The following is an 18,520-nucleotide window of genomic DNA, read 5'->3' on the forward strand; positions in this document are numbered from 1 at the left end:
ATAAAATCATCTCAAATATGTTGATACGTCATTACAACATGTCAAACACCAGCATATGCTATATCACTTCCATGTTAGTCGCACCAAAATATATAAGTAGAAAAATGGCCATTTCATAAAAATAGGAAAAGGAAGAAAGTAGAAGTTAAGTTAAGACTCCAAATTTTTTCGAGGGAATAGGTATAGGGATACATAAAATAAACTTGGTTACCATTTAGTAATATTTTTTCTTTATTTTGGTTACAAAATTCACAAATAATGGAACAGAATCGTATTTGATACATATGGTCTCAAATGAAGGAAGGGAAATTTGCGAAGCCATGATTTAAGGATACTCTATTGTAATGTAATTTTGGGCGCATTAACGCGAGCGAGGGAGAGGCGCCAATTAGATCACAGACAAAACCTTTTTGCCGCTTCCAGCGAACACCTTCCCATTCCCTTCCCCCCTCCTCAATTCCCCCACCCGTTTCCCTTGTAACGATTCCTCCGCCGCTCAACGGCGCTAACCGGCATATGTACATTGGAAACAGACAGCAGCAATAGCCAATCAAGGTAGAGTGGCCGAGTGAAATGGGGCAGCCACCAGTTTCACCTTCTCTCCCGCTCGTCCCACCACCACCACGACCAGGACCACCGGCCTTTCTTAGTTCCGCTGTTACTGGCGGTTGCCAAGTTCGGTGCGCCGGTTGCCGAATGATATTGACGGTTGGGCCGGGGCTGACCGAGTTTGTATGTCCTACATGCCAGTTGCCCCAGATGTTGCCGCCGGAGCTGATGCGGCCTCCCTCTCAGGTGCCGGCCCATGGCATCGATCCGAGTAAGATCCAGCTTCCATGCGCCAACTGCAAGGCCATCCTTAACGTCCCTCATGGTCTATCCCGATTCTCCTGCCCCCAGTGCAAAATGGAACTTGCCGTTGATCTCTCTCGGATTAAGCAGTTCTATCCCCCACCTCCTGAGGAAGTCAACGAGGTTTGCTCTTCCATTCTTAAGATGCACCCATCCTTTCCATTGTGTCACTCTTAATCTTTATCAGCCAAGTTTTGTTGTCTACGATGTATGCATACTTTTGTCTTTAATTTTGACCTAATTTGCTTGTCTCAGTCATTCAGAGACAAATTCATTCTATTTTAGTAATTTGCTCCCTACACATTCATATTTCTGCAAAGTGAAATCTCCTACCATGCCTTACGCCACTATTTTCTTCAAGTCTTCTAGTCATAGGAGTGTAGTCTATCATTATATCATTTTGAATGGCTCATGACTTGGTATATATATTTTCAGTCAACTGCTTCTTGAGAACATAGAAAGGGAACAAATAGTAGAAAATTAGATGTGTTTTACTTTAGTGTTTGCCCCTTGACCGGTCCACTGGCAGCAAATTGCAGAGATTTTGCTGAAGCAAGTTGACTCATTTCTATTGCCATTTAATTATCTTCTCAAAGATGGGAAATAATCCCCTTAGAATCGCAATTTGGTTTCTTTAATTTGGGATTTGTTGTTACACCTCTCACTATATCTCACATGTTGAGTTAAACCTATTCAGGTAGCAATTGAAGTGGAACGAGAGGAAGATGGTGGAGGCATTGTGGGAGAAACATTTACGGACTATGTGAGTCTTTATCGTTCTATTGAGGTGCTGTAATAGACTTGTCTGGGTTATAATATATATACTTTGTTGAAATGCAGCGCCCACCAAAGTTGTCTATTGGTCCTCCACATCCAGATCCCATTGTGGAAACCTCTTCCTTATCTGCAGTGCAGCCACCTGAACCCACATATGATCTTCAAACGAAGGGTCACTTGGAAACATCAAAAGCATTATCATGCTTGCAGATCGAAACACTAGTTTATGCTTGTCAGGTTGCTTTCTTGACTTAAGTATGAGCTTCTAACCTCATTATGCTTGATGTGCATCATTGTTTGTTTTCTTGACAGAGACACCTGCAACATCTTGAAAACGGCTCCAGGGCAGGGTTTTTCCTTGGAGACGGAGCTGGTGTTGGCAAAGGACGCACAATTGCAGGACTAATTTGGGAGAATTGGCACCTTGGGAGGAGAAAAGCTTTGTAAGCACTTGGTTGATGGTTGCATATGAGTGATCTTTGATAATTAAGCAATGCAGTTGTGCTAATCATGATATGGTTTTAGGTGGATTTCTGTTGGTTCAGACTTGAAGTTTGATGCAAGAAGAGATTTGGATGATGTGGGAGCAACTTGTGTTGAAGGTATTGATGTATTTATGTTTGTTTGGACAAGCACCCTATCCATCTATTAGTAATTTTTGTCTTTTCCGTAGGCTCTGAATAGTTTTTTTAGCATCTGTGATATATGTGTTGTTAGAGTAGTATATGAATGAAAGGCGGGGTGGGGTGGTTACTGGAATCACGAATTGGTTTGGCTTTTTGATCGGATCGTTTAAACACTTTTCCGAATTTCATAGTTGTTCTCCCCTATGCCCGAAATTCAAATTATAGAATAGTCCTATCATGAACAGTTTCAGTCTAGGCATAGCCGCATAGAGAGTTTGAATTCTTCTAAATCTCCAAATCTTGTTGGTTATCAAGTTTCTAACTCCATTCATTGGTAATCTTGTAAATTCCATTATTACACTAAAATGACTTGGTGACACTACTAAAATCACCAACATGTGTGTGTATGCCTATGCAAACTGACCTGGACTCCGATTTTCCTTTTCTTTCTTCTGCATGATCTTTTCACTCTTTCGGTTTATATGTCGGCTTGCACAATAGAACTAGATGGATGCTTGTAGGCCAGTTTTAATCTCCAAAAATCTAAAATAAAGTGGGGGAAAATATAATTTTCTCTTTTTCTAGCCAACCATTTTACTATGAGACCTTTAAGTGTGCCTTTGGTTGCCTTTCAAGTGTGACATGTTTGGCAGCTTGTAAAGTTCTCATTAGGACGATGAGACAAGTACTAAAAATTGATTGTAATAAGGATCTATTGATTTGTTTTCTATTTTCCTAACCTTAATGGTTAGAATTGAAAGGTATTGCTCATGATGGTTACACTAATTATGTTTTGATTGCAGTGCATGCGCTGAACAAACTCCCTTATTCCAAGCTTGATTCCAAGACTGTTGGAATTAAAGAGGGTGTTGTTTTCTTGACATATAGCAGCCTTATAGCTTCTTCTGAGAGGGGACGCTCTCGATTGCAACAGCTTGTGCAGTGGTATGGATCAGAATATGATGGCCTTATCGTGTTTGATGAGGTACCAACCTTTTTTTTTTTTTTTAATACAAACTACCACTTGTATGATTGAGTTATAATCCTATCTGGGCATGCATTTTAGTTGTAATCATCTGGTCTTCTGTTTAAGACTCAATCAAAGAGAAAAAAATCCAAGTATTATGATGTGTGCACATTTATGTAATATTTTCAGGATGAAAATGTGGTCAGACAAGGTTTTTTGTTACATGATAAAAATGTGTTTGACTGGTATCTAGAAGGGTAAAAAAGAGAAATAAAATAAAAAATCTATAGTGCTTGAGTGGTGTTTGCTTGATTGCAGTGCCACAAGGCCAAAAATTTGGTACCCGAAGCCGGAGGACAACCAACACGAACGGGTGAAGCAGTTCTTGAAATTCAGGTTTATTCTCACACTAAATCTTCACCTGTTAATCTGTTCATGAAACTGTTGTTTATTATTATTCTTAATTAGCTTTGTGTGTTGTCAAGAGGGCTGTTATTGCAAGCAACACCCTTTGTCTTTCTGATGGAGAGGATTAAAACGACATAATTCTGCTGAAGTAACCAGATATCTCAAGTAGATCAGAGTAATAAAAGATAGAATTTCAAGGTTGTTATTTACAAATTACAATTAATTTAATATATATAATACTATAGTAACTAGAGTGAAAAAGCAAGCTATCCATATCTCTCCCAAAATATCATTAAAGTAAGTCAGGGCCTATTTTGTATCTGCTGAAATCATAAGGTGCATAACCCAAAGACACCACCAGGGAGAGCTTGCCCAAATGACTTGAATGGTTGATGTTGATTTACCCAAAGCCTTTTGTTACATGTTCGTCTTGTTTGTTTGGTAGAGCTTTCAGTTTTATATTGTATGTGGAAGTGGAACACACAATTTGCATAAGTAGATAAGGCTAAAATGCTGTTTTAAATTTTAATAGGTAGGTATATTCATCATCATTATTATCGGTAATCCTCGTGGTCGTGTTTGGTACACTGCTAGTTCTGCCTCATTTTCCATTAGGTCAGTCAGTGGGTCCAAATAGGTTTAGCAGGTGGTTTTAGTTCCTAAAAGATTCTTCTCTTTAATTAGCATGCGTGGTCAGAGAGATAGGAATAGAAAACAAGGCTAGAGGGAGATTAGTGTCGTATTGGGACCCAACCCATTTCGCTCTCTCATTTCTTCTTTCTTTCCTAGCCTACTCAAAAACTATTTAGGAAAGGAGTGATGGCACAAGAGACTGAAAATGCAACTTGGTTTTTAGTGATGTTGGAAATTATTTCAAACAGAAAACAGTTTTTAATTGTACAAAAATTTAATAAATGTGAAAAACACACGCAGTAGAATGATAACTATGTTTTTATGAATAATAGATGCTTTATTGTCATTAACACACATTCTCATTAATTAAATCGTGTATAAGGTTATTATACACTTATTATTACTATTCTCATTTTTGTTCGAATGTTTATTGAGTCGTATTTTGTCAGAATGAAAATGAGTGAAAAACGATGTGTGAGAACAAAAATAAATAATAATTAGCGAGAATGCATGAAAATGATGATATTTTTGTAAGGTTGAATGTATTTGCATGGCTAAACAACTTATTCTCTTAGTAATTCTCATAGCATACGATATCTGCACAATAATTAGTTAGAATACTTGAACCTAGCTCTCTCTCTCTCTCTCTCTATATATATATATATATATATATATATATATATTGATTCCTACAACCCTACTGTTGATCTAGTAGCACACCAGAGAGATTGATAGAAAACGCTGCATAATTTTTATTCATCATATTGATCTAATTCTAAAAGAACATGAAAGAAATATTTATACTAAAAAAGCTAGGGCCGGCTCAACCCTATAACAGAACTAATAAAGCGATAATATCCCTTCAGCCTAAATAAGGAAACAAGTAAGAAAATTAAATTCAGAAATCTTCACTCCCCCTCAAGTTGGATATGGATATCAATCATATCCAGCTTGCTCTACATATCTTCGAATTTGTTCTTTGGAAGGGCCTTGGTGAGAATGTCAGCAACTTGCAAGTCTGACGGGACATGCAACAACTCCAAAATTCCAGATTCTAACTTTTCTTTAATGAAATGGCGATCAATCTCCACATGTTTGGTACGATCATGATAGACAGGGTTTCTAGCAATTTCAATTGATGCTTTATTATCACAGAATAAAGTCATCCTTTGGTTATTCTGCATTTTTAGTTCCTTCAGCATCTTTCCTAACCATATCCCCTCACATATACCTTGACACATTGCTCGGAATTCAGCCTCAACACTACTTCTAGCCACTATAGATTGCTTCTTGCTACGCCAAGTGACCAAATTACCCCACACAAAAGTGCAATAACCTGTGGTTGACCATCCATCAACACAAGATCCTCCCCAATCTGCATCAGTGTAAACATTTACTTCTCTCTCAATGGATTTTTTAAAGTATAGACCATATCCTGGATTTTTTTAAGTAGTGCAGAATTTGAAAAACAGCTTCCATATGCCTAGTTGTGGGAGCATTCATGAATCTCACCATACCCACAACAAACCCAATGTCAGGTCTTGTGTGTGCAAGATAGATCAACTTACCCACCAATCTTTGATATCTTCCTTTATCAGGCTCATCTTCGCTTTTTGTTCGAAGTTTTATTCCTGGTACCATTGGCATACTTTTTGGTTTGCAACCCAACAATCCGGTTTCTTTCAAGAAATCAAGAGTGTACTTTCTTTGTGATACAGAAATGCCTTTTCTTGATCTGGCAATTTCCATACCAAAAAAGTATTTAAGCTGGCCCAAATTTTTTATTTCAAATTCTTTTCCTAAAACAATCATGATTGCAACTCTCCCATCATGAGAGTGTTTAGTGAACATCGTGTGGTCAGTTTGCCCCCTGAATGAATATGTATCGCTTAACCACTTGAGCCGGTTTTTCAAACCATGCTCGTGGCGATTGCTTTAGGCCATAAAGAGATTTTTTAAGTTTGCACACAATTCTTTTGTTTTCCGGAGATTTGAGACCAGGTGGAACATCCTTGTAAACTTCTTCCTCTAGTTCTCCATTTAAGAATGCATTCCTAACCATATCCCCTCACATATACCTTGACACATACGTGAATGGAATTTAGTTTTGCCACGGGAGAAAAAGTTTCTGCGTAGTCGATCCCGTAAGACTGTGTAAAACCTTTAGCGACCAGCCTTGCTTTAAATCTGTTTACACTACCATCGAAGTTGTATTTGACAGCAAATACACATTTGCACCCCACTGTTTTCTTTCCCGGTGGAAGATTAGTGTATTCCCATGTTTTGCTTTTCTGAAGAGCATTCACTTCTTCATGGACTGCATTTGCCCATTCTTTTTTTGAGATTGCTTCTTGAAACTTCCTAGGAACTTGAATTTCTGAAATTAAAAGAGCAAAAGCCTTGTACTTTAGTGAGAGTTTGTCATATGACACAAAGTTACTTATTGGATGCATAGTACAACTTCTCTTCCCTTTCCGTAAAGCAATTGGAATATTTAAATCATCCGACTCATTTGGGGAAATGTAAGAAGTGGAATCATTAGATTGAGTATTACCTGGTGAATTCGGAGGTGATTCATGGCTGTGTGTTTCAGCAGTAACTTGCTCTACCACCTTAGTATGCTGTCTCGGCCTTCTGGTGTAGACTATGTAGTCTTATTGAGCATCTTGATTTGAAGTTCCATCAGTTGGTGGAGTTTGAATACCTGGATTTTCACTATTAGAATCTACTTGAACTGGTATCACTATTGGGTCAGAATGGTACAAAGGTAGGATAGTCCAAAAATTGATATTCCTCAAAGTTCTCCCCCTGAATATCAGTTATGGAGTAGTAGGGTTTGTCTTCTAAGAATGTGACATCCATGGAGTGATAGAATTGGAGTAATAGAATTTTCTGGTGGACAGGGAGTAGCACTTATAACCTTGCTGGTTCGGGGAATATCCTAGAAAGACACATTTGAATGACCTAGGATCTAGCTTGCTATGGTTTGGCTGATGATTATGACCAAATATTTTAGGTTGTACCTGGGACAAAATCCGAATGTGAGGGAAACTAGATTGTAGAGATTAGTGTGGCGTTTTGAAGTCAATGACTCGAGAAGGCATCCTATTAATAAGGTATGCTGCAGTTAAAACGGCTTCACCCCAAAAATGATTCGGAATAGAACTGGATAATAGTAATGAACGAGTTACCTCAAGTAGGTGTCTATTTTTTCTTTTTGCTACTCCATTCTGTTGGGGGTGTCAACGCATGATGAGAGGTAACCAATTCCCTGTTGAGTAAGGTAGTTTCCCAACTCAGAATGAAAGTATTCTTTTGCATTATCCGATTTAAGCACTTGAATTTTTGTTGCAAATTGGTTTTGTATCATTTGATGAAAACGTTGGAAGATCTGCCCAACCTCAAATTTGTCTTTCATCAAAAATACCCAACCCATGTAACACGGGTGTGGTCATCGATAAAGGTAACAAACCATCTCGCACCAGAGATATTTTTCACTCTGGAAGGTCCCCAAACATCACTATGGATTAAGTAGAAAGGATGAGAAGGTTTGTACGGAAGTGGAGAATAAGTATGTCTAACATGTTTGGAAATTTGACACACTTCATAATTGTAATTATTCGGATTTTTAATCATTAAATGGGGAAACAACTTTAAGTAATGAAAATTTGGATGACCTAATCTATGATGCCATAGCATCACATTATTTTCACTGGAAACATGAAACACTGACGAGACGAAATATTTTTTTAACTTCTCGGCTTCAAGGTGGTAGAGCTCATCGCATACTTTAGCACTGCCAATCATCTTCCCCGAACTCATGGCCTGAAACATACATACAGATGGGTTAAGATAGTAATGCAATGAAGATCGCTCATTAATTTAATGGGGGATAATAAATTAAAGTCTAGATTGGGGACATATAACACATATTTCAATGTTATATTCTTGGATATGACGACTGTACCAATGCCCTCTACTTTTGAGTCTTCTGTAGCAACTCGTATTGTTCTTCCATTAGGTACTGGCTGGAAGTCAGTGAATACATTCCGATCCCTAGTCATGTGATCAGCAGCTCAACAATCAACAACCCATGGTTTTTCTGCAAATGCATTTGTTACGAATGCAGATGAGACTCCACCTTGTTGAGCCACAACAACAATCCCTTTGTCTTCACGGGATGTGATTTGAAACATCTTCCGGAGGGTTTCAATTTGTTCTTTGCTAAACACTTCTTGATTGTCGGTAGCTGCTACATTTACACGAGCACTAGGTTTCCTGTCAGATGGTTTTCCATGATTTTTCCAGCAGGATTCTTTGCTGTGACTAGGCTTTTTGCAATGATCACACCAAGGCCGATTATTCTTCTTCTGAGATGTTCCAGGGCTCACTTGAAATTTCATACTAGATGGGGCACGAGTTGCAAGAGCAGATCCCTCATTTGCGATGTTGCCAATATTTCCAAGCATTACTCTTCTTCGACTTTCTTCATGTCGGACTTCTGAGAACACTTCCCTAAGGTTGGGCATAGGTTTAGTTCTAAGAATCCTTCCTCGGACTTCATCAAGTTCCTGGTTGAGCCCAAGAAGGAATTTATAAATCCTTTCGGTCTCAACCAACCGCTTGTATTGTTTTCCATCTTCCGGGCAGCTCCAAGTAACAGCATCAAGGACATCGAGTTGCTGCCAATACCGGTTTAATGCAGTGAAATAACTTGTCACAGTTGACTCTCCTTAACGGAGATCATGGAGGATTCCCTTGATTTCAAATACAGCTGAAGTGTTATCTTGATTTGAGAATGTGTCATGAGCCGCTTCCCAAATTTCTGATGCTGTCTTGTAAAACATAAACTGTTCTCCTATTTCAGGAGTCATAGAGTTCAAGAGCCATGACATAACCATATTGTTCTCTGCCTTCCATTTTTTATGTTCTGGACTTTTATCAGGTTGGACTAGGTTTATGGACAAGTAGTCTTCTTTGCCTTTTCCTCCAATGAAAATTGAAGCCGAGTGAGACCAAAGATTGTAGTTATGACCATTCAGTTTATATGCTGTGGGCAAGGAGATGTAATCAGGATTCAAAGTTGGTGGAATTTGGGACGAGTTTGCTGATGATGAGCCGGAATTGATATCTTCACTGACGAGGGCAGTGGGTATATTTCCGAATTTGATTGAAGTATTATTCATGGTGACAGAGGCGTGAAAGAATCCTCAGATCAGTAGGTTGTAAAGAAAAAAAAGAAGGAAGAAATTGGTTTGGAATAACCAACCCAAGAATGAGATGATAAGAGAGATCGCTGGGTTAAGGTTAATCTGACCAACCTGTTTTTGAAGAACGACACTTGATTAGGCCTGGATCGAGCTCCGCTCGGATACCATATTGATTCCTACAACCCTACTGTTGATCTAGTAGCACACCAGAGAGATTGAGAGAAAACGCTGCATTATTTTTATTCATCATATTGATCTAATTCTAAAAGAAAAGGAAAGAAATATTTATACTAAAAAAGCTAGGGCTGGCTCAACCCTATAACAGAACTAATAAAGCGATAATATCCCTTCAGCCTAAATAAGGAAATAAATAAGAAAATTAAATTCAGAAATCTTCAATATATGCAGTGCAAATCAGATCTTTGTAGTGGGCTGTTAAAAAAGAGATTTTAATTTTATTGGAGTACAATTTCTTATCTTTTATGGCACACATTAAAGAAGTGGAAGAAAAGCAACAAAAGTAAGAACATAAAAATGTGTAACAGTTTAAGGGGCTTAATTGCTGTTGCTAACATATCAAGTTTAAATGTTTAATAGGTATGATAGTTGATTTCTTCGAGGTCTTGTTTTCTGCTGATTCTGAGTTTTCTTTTATTTTGGTTTGTATTGTATACATTGCCTCTTGCAGTTATATATATATATATATATATATATATATATATATATATATATATATTTATTTATTTATTTAGTGAGATATTATTTGTTCTCCTGAGAAGGCTAAGAGGACTGGTTTGAATGTATGTGTATAACAGGCACGACTTCCTGAAGCGCGCGTTGTTTATTGTTCAGCCACTGGTGCATCAGAACCTCGAAATCTGGGTTATATGGTTCGCCTTGGTCTTTGGGGAGCTGGAACTTCCTTCGAGGATTTCCGTGAATTTTTAGGTATTATTTCATATATTTTCCTAATTTCATACTATAAAAAGCTGTTATGTCATGCCTCCTGTGTAGCTAGTTAACTTAGATGACAGGGATATGCTATGAAGCACAAATGCTAGAGGTAGACTGTATTCTGTACTTGTAACATAGCGGGTGTGGCTGTGGCAGGATAGCTAAATGAAATTATATATTGAGATACAGCTTAGTTGTACGATCCCCATGCCATGAGACCTTGTGGGATGTTTTTAAAAAGTTGACTCATTTTAATTCCATCTTCAGGTTCATTGGAGAAGGAATGTTTCATACAGTACCAATCACATATACTTAGGCTTTTGTAGCATTAGTTTAGGAAAATTAAACGTTGTCAGTTAGAGTATAGGATCCCAAAGTAAAAAGCGTTTTGTATTTTCTAAATATGAAATTATTTAATAAGATGCATCAGCTGGTCACCTATTTATAACTACTAGACTCCTAAGGACTTATCCTAATGCTATGTTTACCTCTAAAGACAAAACCTACTCCTAGGCTCCTAGCTTACTGGATTGGAATCAAAATTTTCAACACATATTGTATAAACAACTTTAGGGAAAACCAAATGTATTATCTCCGAATGCTCAAAAACCATTGCTCTAAAAACGTTCATGGCCATTTTAGAGCAATGTACTTTCATTAAAACCAGAAGGTTAAATAAATTATAGTATGCATGCTTTATGAAACTTTCAGAAGGTTAAATAAATTATAGATTACATTTCTCAGCCACTTGTAATAATACTTATACATTTGTAATTCTCTCTGCATATAAACCAATATTTTAGTATGCACCCACTTTAATAAGTCATCATCAACACTCCTACCATGCAGTTGCTCTGGATTCAGGAGGAGTAGGAGCACTGGAGCTTGTTGCCATGGACATGAAAGCGCGGTTGGCATTTATCATTCATCATGTATAGCTTAGCTGATTACTGTTGTACCAAAATGAGGGTTATTTTTCGTTTCAGAGGGATGTATGTATGTCGGACACTGAGTTATAAAGGCGCAGAGTTTGAAGTTGTTGAGGTTCCGCTGGAGGCCAAAATGACGGTACCAAGTAGTTTTCTGTCTTTGCAAGTAAAAAAAATGCATCTACAAGGTTTCTTAATATTTTATTTCATGCCAGGAGGTATACAAAAAAGCAGCTGAATTTTGGGCCGAATTGAGGGTGGAATTGCTATCTGCAAGTGCATTCCTTGGAGATGAGAAGCCTAGTTCCAGTCAGTTGTGGAGATTATATTGGGCCAACCATCAGGTTTTCCGATTAACATTAACATCATATATATATATATATATATATATATATATATATATATGTTATATGTGTGTGCGTGCCCGAATGTTATGTTTCCTCCGTGGTTGCTTTAATTTTTGTTGCTTCTGTTATATTCTAGCGTTTCTTTAGGTATGTCTGCATGTCAGCCAAGGTACCTGCTGTTGTAAAGCTTGCGAAGCAGGCACTGATGGACAACAAGTGTGTAGTGATTGGTCTTCAAAGTACCGGGGAGGCAAGAACAGAAGACGCAGTCACAAGATATGTTAGTGCATGTGTTTTTTCTTTGCATGTCATGTTAAAAAACCAAAAATAGCATTCACATGTATTGTATTCTGATTTCTGATGTATTATGTATGTGCACACTTATAATTAATAGGGCAATGAACTTGATGATTTTATTTCTGGACCTCGTGAGCTGTTGCTTAAGTTTGTTGAAGAAAACTATCCTCTGCCTGAAGAGCCTGAATCTCTCCCAGGTGTTCATTCGATTATGATTTATGCATGCCTCAGTTTTTAACTTTTTTAATTAATATTAGGATTTTTGTTTTATCCCTGGTAGGAGGAGAGGATAGTGTGAAGGAACTTCAGCGCAAGAGGCACTCAGCAACACCTGATGTTTCATTTAAAGGGAGGGTCAGGAAAGCTGCAAAATGGAAACCCTCAAGTGATGATGAGACTGATGAAGATTCCGAATGTAAGTTATGCAGAATGCAGCCAGCAATCTACTTTCTTTGTGTGCTCAAGTTGAGTTGTAACTAATGGTATTTCTAATTTGCTGTTAAACCAAACAGCTGATTCTGGGCGTGAATCTATGGAATCAGATGATGAGTTTCAGATATGTAATATATGCAATTCAGAAGCGGTATATGTGCCTGCCTCTCTTTGTTGTTGATATGTTAACATGCTCTTGATTATACGATCTAATCTATCTTTTCATGTATGTATGTAGGAAAGAAAGAAATTGCTCCAGTGCTCATGTTGTGGTCAACTTGTACATCCAGCATGTGTTGTCCCACCCGAACCAGAGACGGATGCAATATCTGCCACTTGGTCTTGTCATTCATGCAAAGAAAAAACAGAGGAGTATCTCCAAGCAAGACATCTATATGTAGCTGAACTACTACGGAGGTTGCTATATATATATATATATATATATATATATATATATATATATATATTTTTGTAGTAACATTGTTTTTGCCAGAAGAAAATACTTTACAAAGCTGAATTGACCTGATATGATAGTTTGAATGTGATTACTGCTTAACCTTTGTATGTGGAATGTGTTAGATATGAAGGAGCCATAGAGCGCAAGTCAAAGATTTTGGACATAATCCGTACTTTTGAGCTTCCAAACAACCCATTGGATGACATTATTGATCTGGTAAATAAGGTTTTTCTGTGCTGTATATATATTTATATGATATATGCAATGTAATCATCTATGTTTAATGTTTTGCACTAATTGCAGCTTGGAGGCCCTGATAATGTTGCGGAAATAACAGGGAGACGAGGTATGCTTGTAAGGGCCTCGAGTGGAAAGGGAGTGACTTATCAGGCACGAAACACGTGAGTGAGTTTATTATTATGGTTGGGACTTTAAGTTAAGATCTGATTTGGTTTAGTTGGTATAGGATGTTATATTATTAACAATGTATGGTCTGTGATACAGGAAGGATGTGAGTATGGAAATGGTGAACATGCATGAGAAACAACTGTTCATGGATGGTAAGAAACTGGTTGCAATCATTTCTGAAGCTGGATCTGCAGGCGTCTCGTTGCAGGCTGATAGGAGAGCCTTGAACCAGGTAAATGCTAAATACTAAATGAAATGCCTGCATGATTTATCTATCTATCTATCTATCTTGCAGCCATCATCCTTAATGGTTTTTTTTTGGGGATTAGAGAAGAAGGGTCCATGTAACTTTAGAACTGCCTTGGAGTGCTGATCGTGCAATCCAGCAATTTGGGAGGACTCACCGTTCAAATCAAGCTTCTGCACCCGAGTACAGGTAGATATAAGTATGAATCCAATCCAGCATAACCAAGTAGTAGGCTAGGCTTTGTGTTGTATTGTATGGGTATGGTATATTGATTTCCAAAAAACACTGAGAGAAAGCTGTGTCTGTATAGGATACTGTTCACAAATCTTGGAGGTGAGCGGCGGTTTGCTTCCATTGTTGCAAAGAGACTGGAGTCGCTGGGAGCCTTAACACAGGGTGATCGCCGGTAAGTTTGGGGATACACTTTCCTTGATCAGAAAAGCGAAAAAAGCAAATGGTAAAATTAAACATTTCCTTTCATTTCAGGGCTGGACCATCTCTTAGCGCCTACAATTATGATAGTTCTTATGGGAAAAAGGCCTTGCTCATGATGTACAGGGGAATCATGGACCAGGTTTCTCTTTCTTTTTCTCTCTCTTTATATATATATATATATATATATATATATATATATATATATACATGTGTTTAAAGCAACCAAACTACACTATAGAGGTTTGTTTCTCAGGATTCTCTTCCGGTTTTACCTCCAAACTGTTTGTCTGAAAATCCTGCTACAATCCGGGAGTTTATTGAAAAAGGAAAAGCTGCTCTTGTTTCTGTTGGCATAGTTAGGGACACAGTTGTTGGTACTATACTATCTTTTGCCTGTTATTGTATTTCGTTTGAGTACACCTATACTACCAAGAATAAGCTTGTAGTGGTAGTGGATCAGATTCAGAGTGGTCGGTTTCATGCTGCAGGAAATGGCAAGGATGCTGGCAAGTTCTCTACTGGCCGCATAGTTGATTCAGACATGCATGATGTTGGACGTTTTCTCAATCGGCTTTTAGGACTGCCACCAGAGATCCAAAACAGGTTACGCTTAGCTTATGCTTTTTAATTTAATCTATATCTATATAATATAATATATATTTCGTAGCTTAATTGAACTAGTTAGTAATTACTTACTAGCAGGCTGTTTGAATTGTTTGTTCGCATTCTTGATCATCTTCTTCAAAATGCACGCCTTGAAGGCCATTTAGATACTGGGATTGTTGATATGAAAGCCAACACAATTGAGTTACAAGGATCTCCAAAGGTAAGGTTACACTTACACTACTAAACTTTGTGTATTCTATTCTTGTTATTAACATCTTATCTTTTGGCAGACTGTTCATACAGATCATATGTCTGGAGCATCGACTGTACTATTTACATTTGTTATGGATCGTGGCATTACTTGGGAGGTATGCACACATTTTCTTTACTCTACACTACTACAAGCAAGCAGTGTTGTTTAAAATTATATTATAATTAATTTTCACAGGCGGCATGTGCATTGCTTAGTGAGAAGCAAAAAGATGTGTCTGGTTCTTCTGCTATTGGATTTTATGAATCAAAAAGAGAGTGGCTTGGAAGAAGGCACTACCTTTTGGCAATCGAAAGGTTATTAATTAATATAGTTTGTTTGTTTAATCCGGTTTAGTTTCTACTCACACGCACAAAGCACAAGCTAATAAGAGGAACTCGTATGTATTTCTTCCAGTTCTTCTGGAATGTATAAGATTTTCCGCCCTGCTGTTGGGGAGGCCATCAGGTAATAAATAAATTAAAAAAATCGGACATTTGACACTTGTTATTAATATATTTACTTACTTTTTCAGGGAAATGCATATAGCTGAGCTGAAAGACAAATACAGAAAAACATTGTCATTAGAAAAGGCACACATTGGATGGAAGGACGAGTATGAAGTTTCATCCAAGCAGGTATCATACATGTACTTCATCTTCATTTATGAAAAATGTTGTAGCAGATTTTATTACAGTTTTCATCACATAAACCCAATCTAAATTCTAAAATCATTCATATATTTGATTGGGAGGGAGGGAGTGAAGAGTTTGTTTGTTTGTTTGGCACAGTGCATGCATGGTCCAAATTGTAAGCTTGGAAGCTTTTGCACTGTGGGGAAAAGAATACAGGAAGTGAATGTACTTGGTGGTCTTATTCTACCAATTTGGGGAACAATTGAGAAGGCTCTATCCAAACAGGTTTCTAGTTATGCTATTATCATATATCATGCATGATGAATTTTTATTAAGCTTTTTTTTGCTTCAGTGTGTGTGTGTGTGTATATATATATATATATATATATATATATATATATATATATATATATATATATATATATATATATATATATAATGATTATTTAATTTGTATTGAATGCAATGCAGGCCCGTCAAAGTCATAGACGGATACGTGTTGTGCGCATCGAGACAACAAAAGATGCTCAACGAATTGTTGGACTTCTTGTTCCAAATGCAGTAGTACCTTCTGTGCTTCAAGGTCTCTCTCTCTCTCTCTCTCTCTCTCTCAACCAATGTTTTCACAAATAAGAAAATAATAATAATAATATGCAAGGACAGATGGCCAAACCATGGCTGGCCATTATTTATTTATTTTATACTAGTTTATAACCCGTGAGAACCACGGTTATAAAAGTAATTAAACTTTCATATCAAAAAATCAAAATTATTAATTATTTTAAATAAATTATTATTTAAGAGATTTTTTTTAGTTATATAAAATTATAACCGTTGATTTAAATAAATACGTGAAGTTATATCATCTTATAATATGTATTAATTTTATTTTATTTTTCAATAATGTTATTAATTTAATATAATTAGAGTGAGAAAATTTAAAATTTGAAATTTAAAATAAAGAATCAATTATTAATTTAATGTAATTAGAGTGGGAAAATTTGAAATTTGAAATGGATAATTAATAGGTTGACAAATGACATGATAAGTGATATATAAAATTAATTAAAATTTCATAGTAAAAACTTAAAATTATCAATCAATTATTTAAAATAAATTATTTTAAATAAACTATTAAATAAGGTGTATTTTTTAGTTATAAAATTATAATCGTTGATTTAAATAAATACATGAAATTATATCACCTTATAGTATAAATTTATTTTATTTTATTTTTTATTCTAATGTTATTAATTTAATTTAATTAGAGTATGAAATTTAAAATTTGAAATATGGAATCAGTTATTAATTTAATGTAATTAGAGTGAAATTTAAAATTTAAAATTTATAATTAATAGGTTGAGATTAATGAGGATTTCTTATCTTGTGACACTTGTCAATAGGAGAGTAAACTTATTTATTTATTAGAATAAGGATGATGAGTTCTAATTGTATGATACTTGTCAATAGGAGATTAAAAATATTCTTTTATTAGAATTAGAATTAGAATAGGGAGAGGAGATGCTACCCCTCATTTGATCTTTGGTTGTATATATTTTTCTTGTTTCAAATTAAGCTTTATTTTTTATTAGAAGATAAACAAAATGCATCGATACTCATAATTATTTTCTGTACCTACTGAGTACTAATACAGTCTATCATTGGCATCTCTTCAAATACAATCCGAAAATTTGTAATATCATAATCTAATTTTCAATGTTTTTTTATATTAAAAATCAATGGTTGAGATGGTTTTTTATAAATAAAGTAAATTCTCTTATAACTTTTAAATAGGATAAATTTGATTATATATATATATATATATATATATATATATATATATATATATATATATATATATATATAATTTAGAAACGAGTGTTTTGAATTTGTAGTGTTGGTTGGTTGATGGCAGTTATATGTCCTCCTGACCTTGATTTGATTGATGATTGATGAATGATGAATGATAACAGATCTAGCGTGGGTTCAAGAAATCGAGGACTAAGATAGTCATAGAGAGGGTTTTTTGGTGGTGGATAAAGATAAACTTATTTTATTTTTGTTCATCTTTCTATAAAGATATCTGCCTTTGGAACTGAAGTACATGATGACTATTACAGCACCAACCGAAACTTGCTGCAGCTGATAAATATAATATAGATCTATATATATATTTTATATTTTGTGCTTCATTCCTTTCACTCGGGGTTTTTTTTTTTTTTTTTTTTTGTGTAATTATTTAAGTGGTAATTAATAACTTCCTACCTATCTACCGAGGAAAGCATTACGGTTTATAGGCGTGAATGTATCTATGGATAAACAAACCGTCGATTTGTCTTTTGTTGAGTATTGATGAATGATGGTGATAGCCAATTAGCCGTTCATACTTTCAACTTCATGCAATCTTGGGCTCTTTCTTTCAAACTAAAGGCTCAAGGCTTCAGACATGGACCATTTCCCTCTATATTAAGTTGGATCAAAGATTATATTATATCATGTTTAACTTTGTAACATGTGTTATGTCTAAGCTACACAACAAACGCTACATTTCCCATCCATCTCTATGTTGTCTCAACTCCCAAGCGTCTGCTTTCTTCCCATAGATTCTTTGTTTTGGATAAAAAACCAAACGTTATAGTAGCACTAGCATAGCATGTGATACGACCTATTTGAGATGGTCAATCTCCAAGCTACAGTTAGACAGGAAGGAAATAGATGTGAGGCAATTTTTCAGTTTACTTTCTTTCAAACAATTACATTATTATATACTTAAGTAAAATAAATGAATATCTTAGAATTAAGGAACAAAAAACAGTTAAACTGGAATTAAACAAAAGAAACCAAGGCTATTTGCCCTATTATTGTTGTACCTGGAAAGAGTACTCGTGGAGGAGAGGTCCTCTATCTTGTACTTGGTCTTTGTAGCCGTGAATCTTCATATTGACTGGGTCTTTGAGTGGAGCAATTTTCTATACTTTCTTCAAAACAATTACATTGTTAAATACTCAAGGAAAATAACTAGATATCCTAGAATTAAGCAACAAGAAATA

The 18,520-nt window shown here is 36.0% G+C and overlaps 1 protein-coding gene across 1 annotated transcript; it reads left to right on the plus strand.

Moving 5' to 3' along the window:
* The first annotated feature begins 343 nt into the window (after positions 1–343).
* Positions 344–17,854, plus strand: EMB1135 (RING/FYVE/PHD zinc finger superfamily protein). The gene is made up of 32 exons (XM_078963584.1): positions 344–975; positions 1,550–1,615; positions 1,693–1,866; positions 1,942–2,072; positions 2,155–2,231; positions 3,059–3,240; positions 3,541–3,618; positions 10,289–10,421; positions 11,277–11,337; positions 11,414–11,495; positions 11,572–11,700; positions 11,840–11,983; positions 12,098–12,197; positions 12,281–12,415; positions 12,513–12,583; positions 12,671–12,849; positions 13,012–13,105; positions 13,193–13,290; positions 13,394–13,529; positions 13,627–13,733; positions 13,855–13,950; positions 14,031–14,118; positions 14,233–14,353; positions 14,468–14,582; positions 14,682–14,805; positions 14,876–14,953; positions 15,034–15,152; positions 15,253–15,303; positions 15,371–15,473; positions 15,627–15,755; positions 15,942–16,053; positions 17,444–17,854. The coding sequence occupies exons 1-32, from the start codon at positions 574–576 to the stop codon at positions 17,473–17,475; spliced, it is 3,747 nt and encodes a 1,248-aa protein (XP_078819710.1). The 5' UTR covers positions 344–573; the 3' UTR covers positions 17,476–17,854.
* The last annotated feature ends 666 nt before the right edge of the window (positions 17,855–18,520 follow it).

Source organism: Lactuca saligna, chromosome 7 (assembly GCF_052625555.1).
Source record: "Lactuca saligna cultivar CGN05327 chromosome 7, ASM5262555v1, whole genome shotgun sequence".
Classification (NCBI taxonomy): Eukaryota; Viridiplantae; Streptophyta; class Magnoliopsida; order Asterales; family Asteraceae; genus Lactuca; species Lactuca saligna.

Coding starts and splice junctions, on each gene's coding strand:
- EMB1135 (XM_078963584.1), top strand. CDS start 574: ATGGGGCAGCCACCAGTTTCACCTTCTCTCCCGCTCGTCCCACCACCA. Junction 10,422..11,276: donor GGATTTCCGTGAATTTTTAG/GTATTATTTCAT, acceptor CCTACCATGCAG/TTGCTCTGGATTCAGGAGGA. Junction 13,530..13,626: donor ATAGGAGAGCCTTGAACCAG/GTAAATGCTAAA, acceptor TTTGGGGATTAG/AGAAGAAGGGTCCATGTAAC.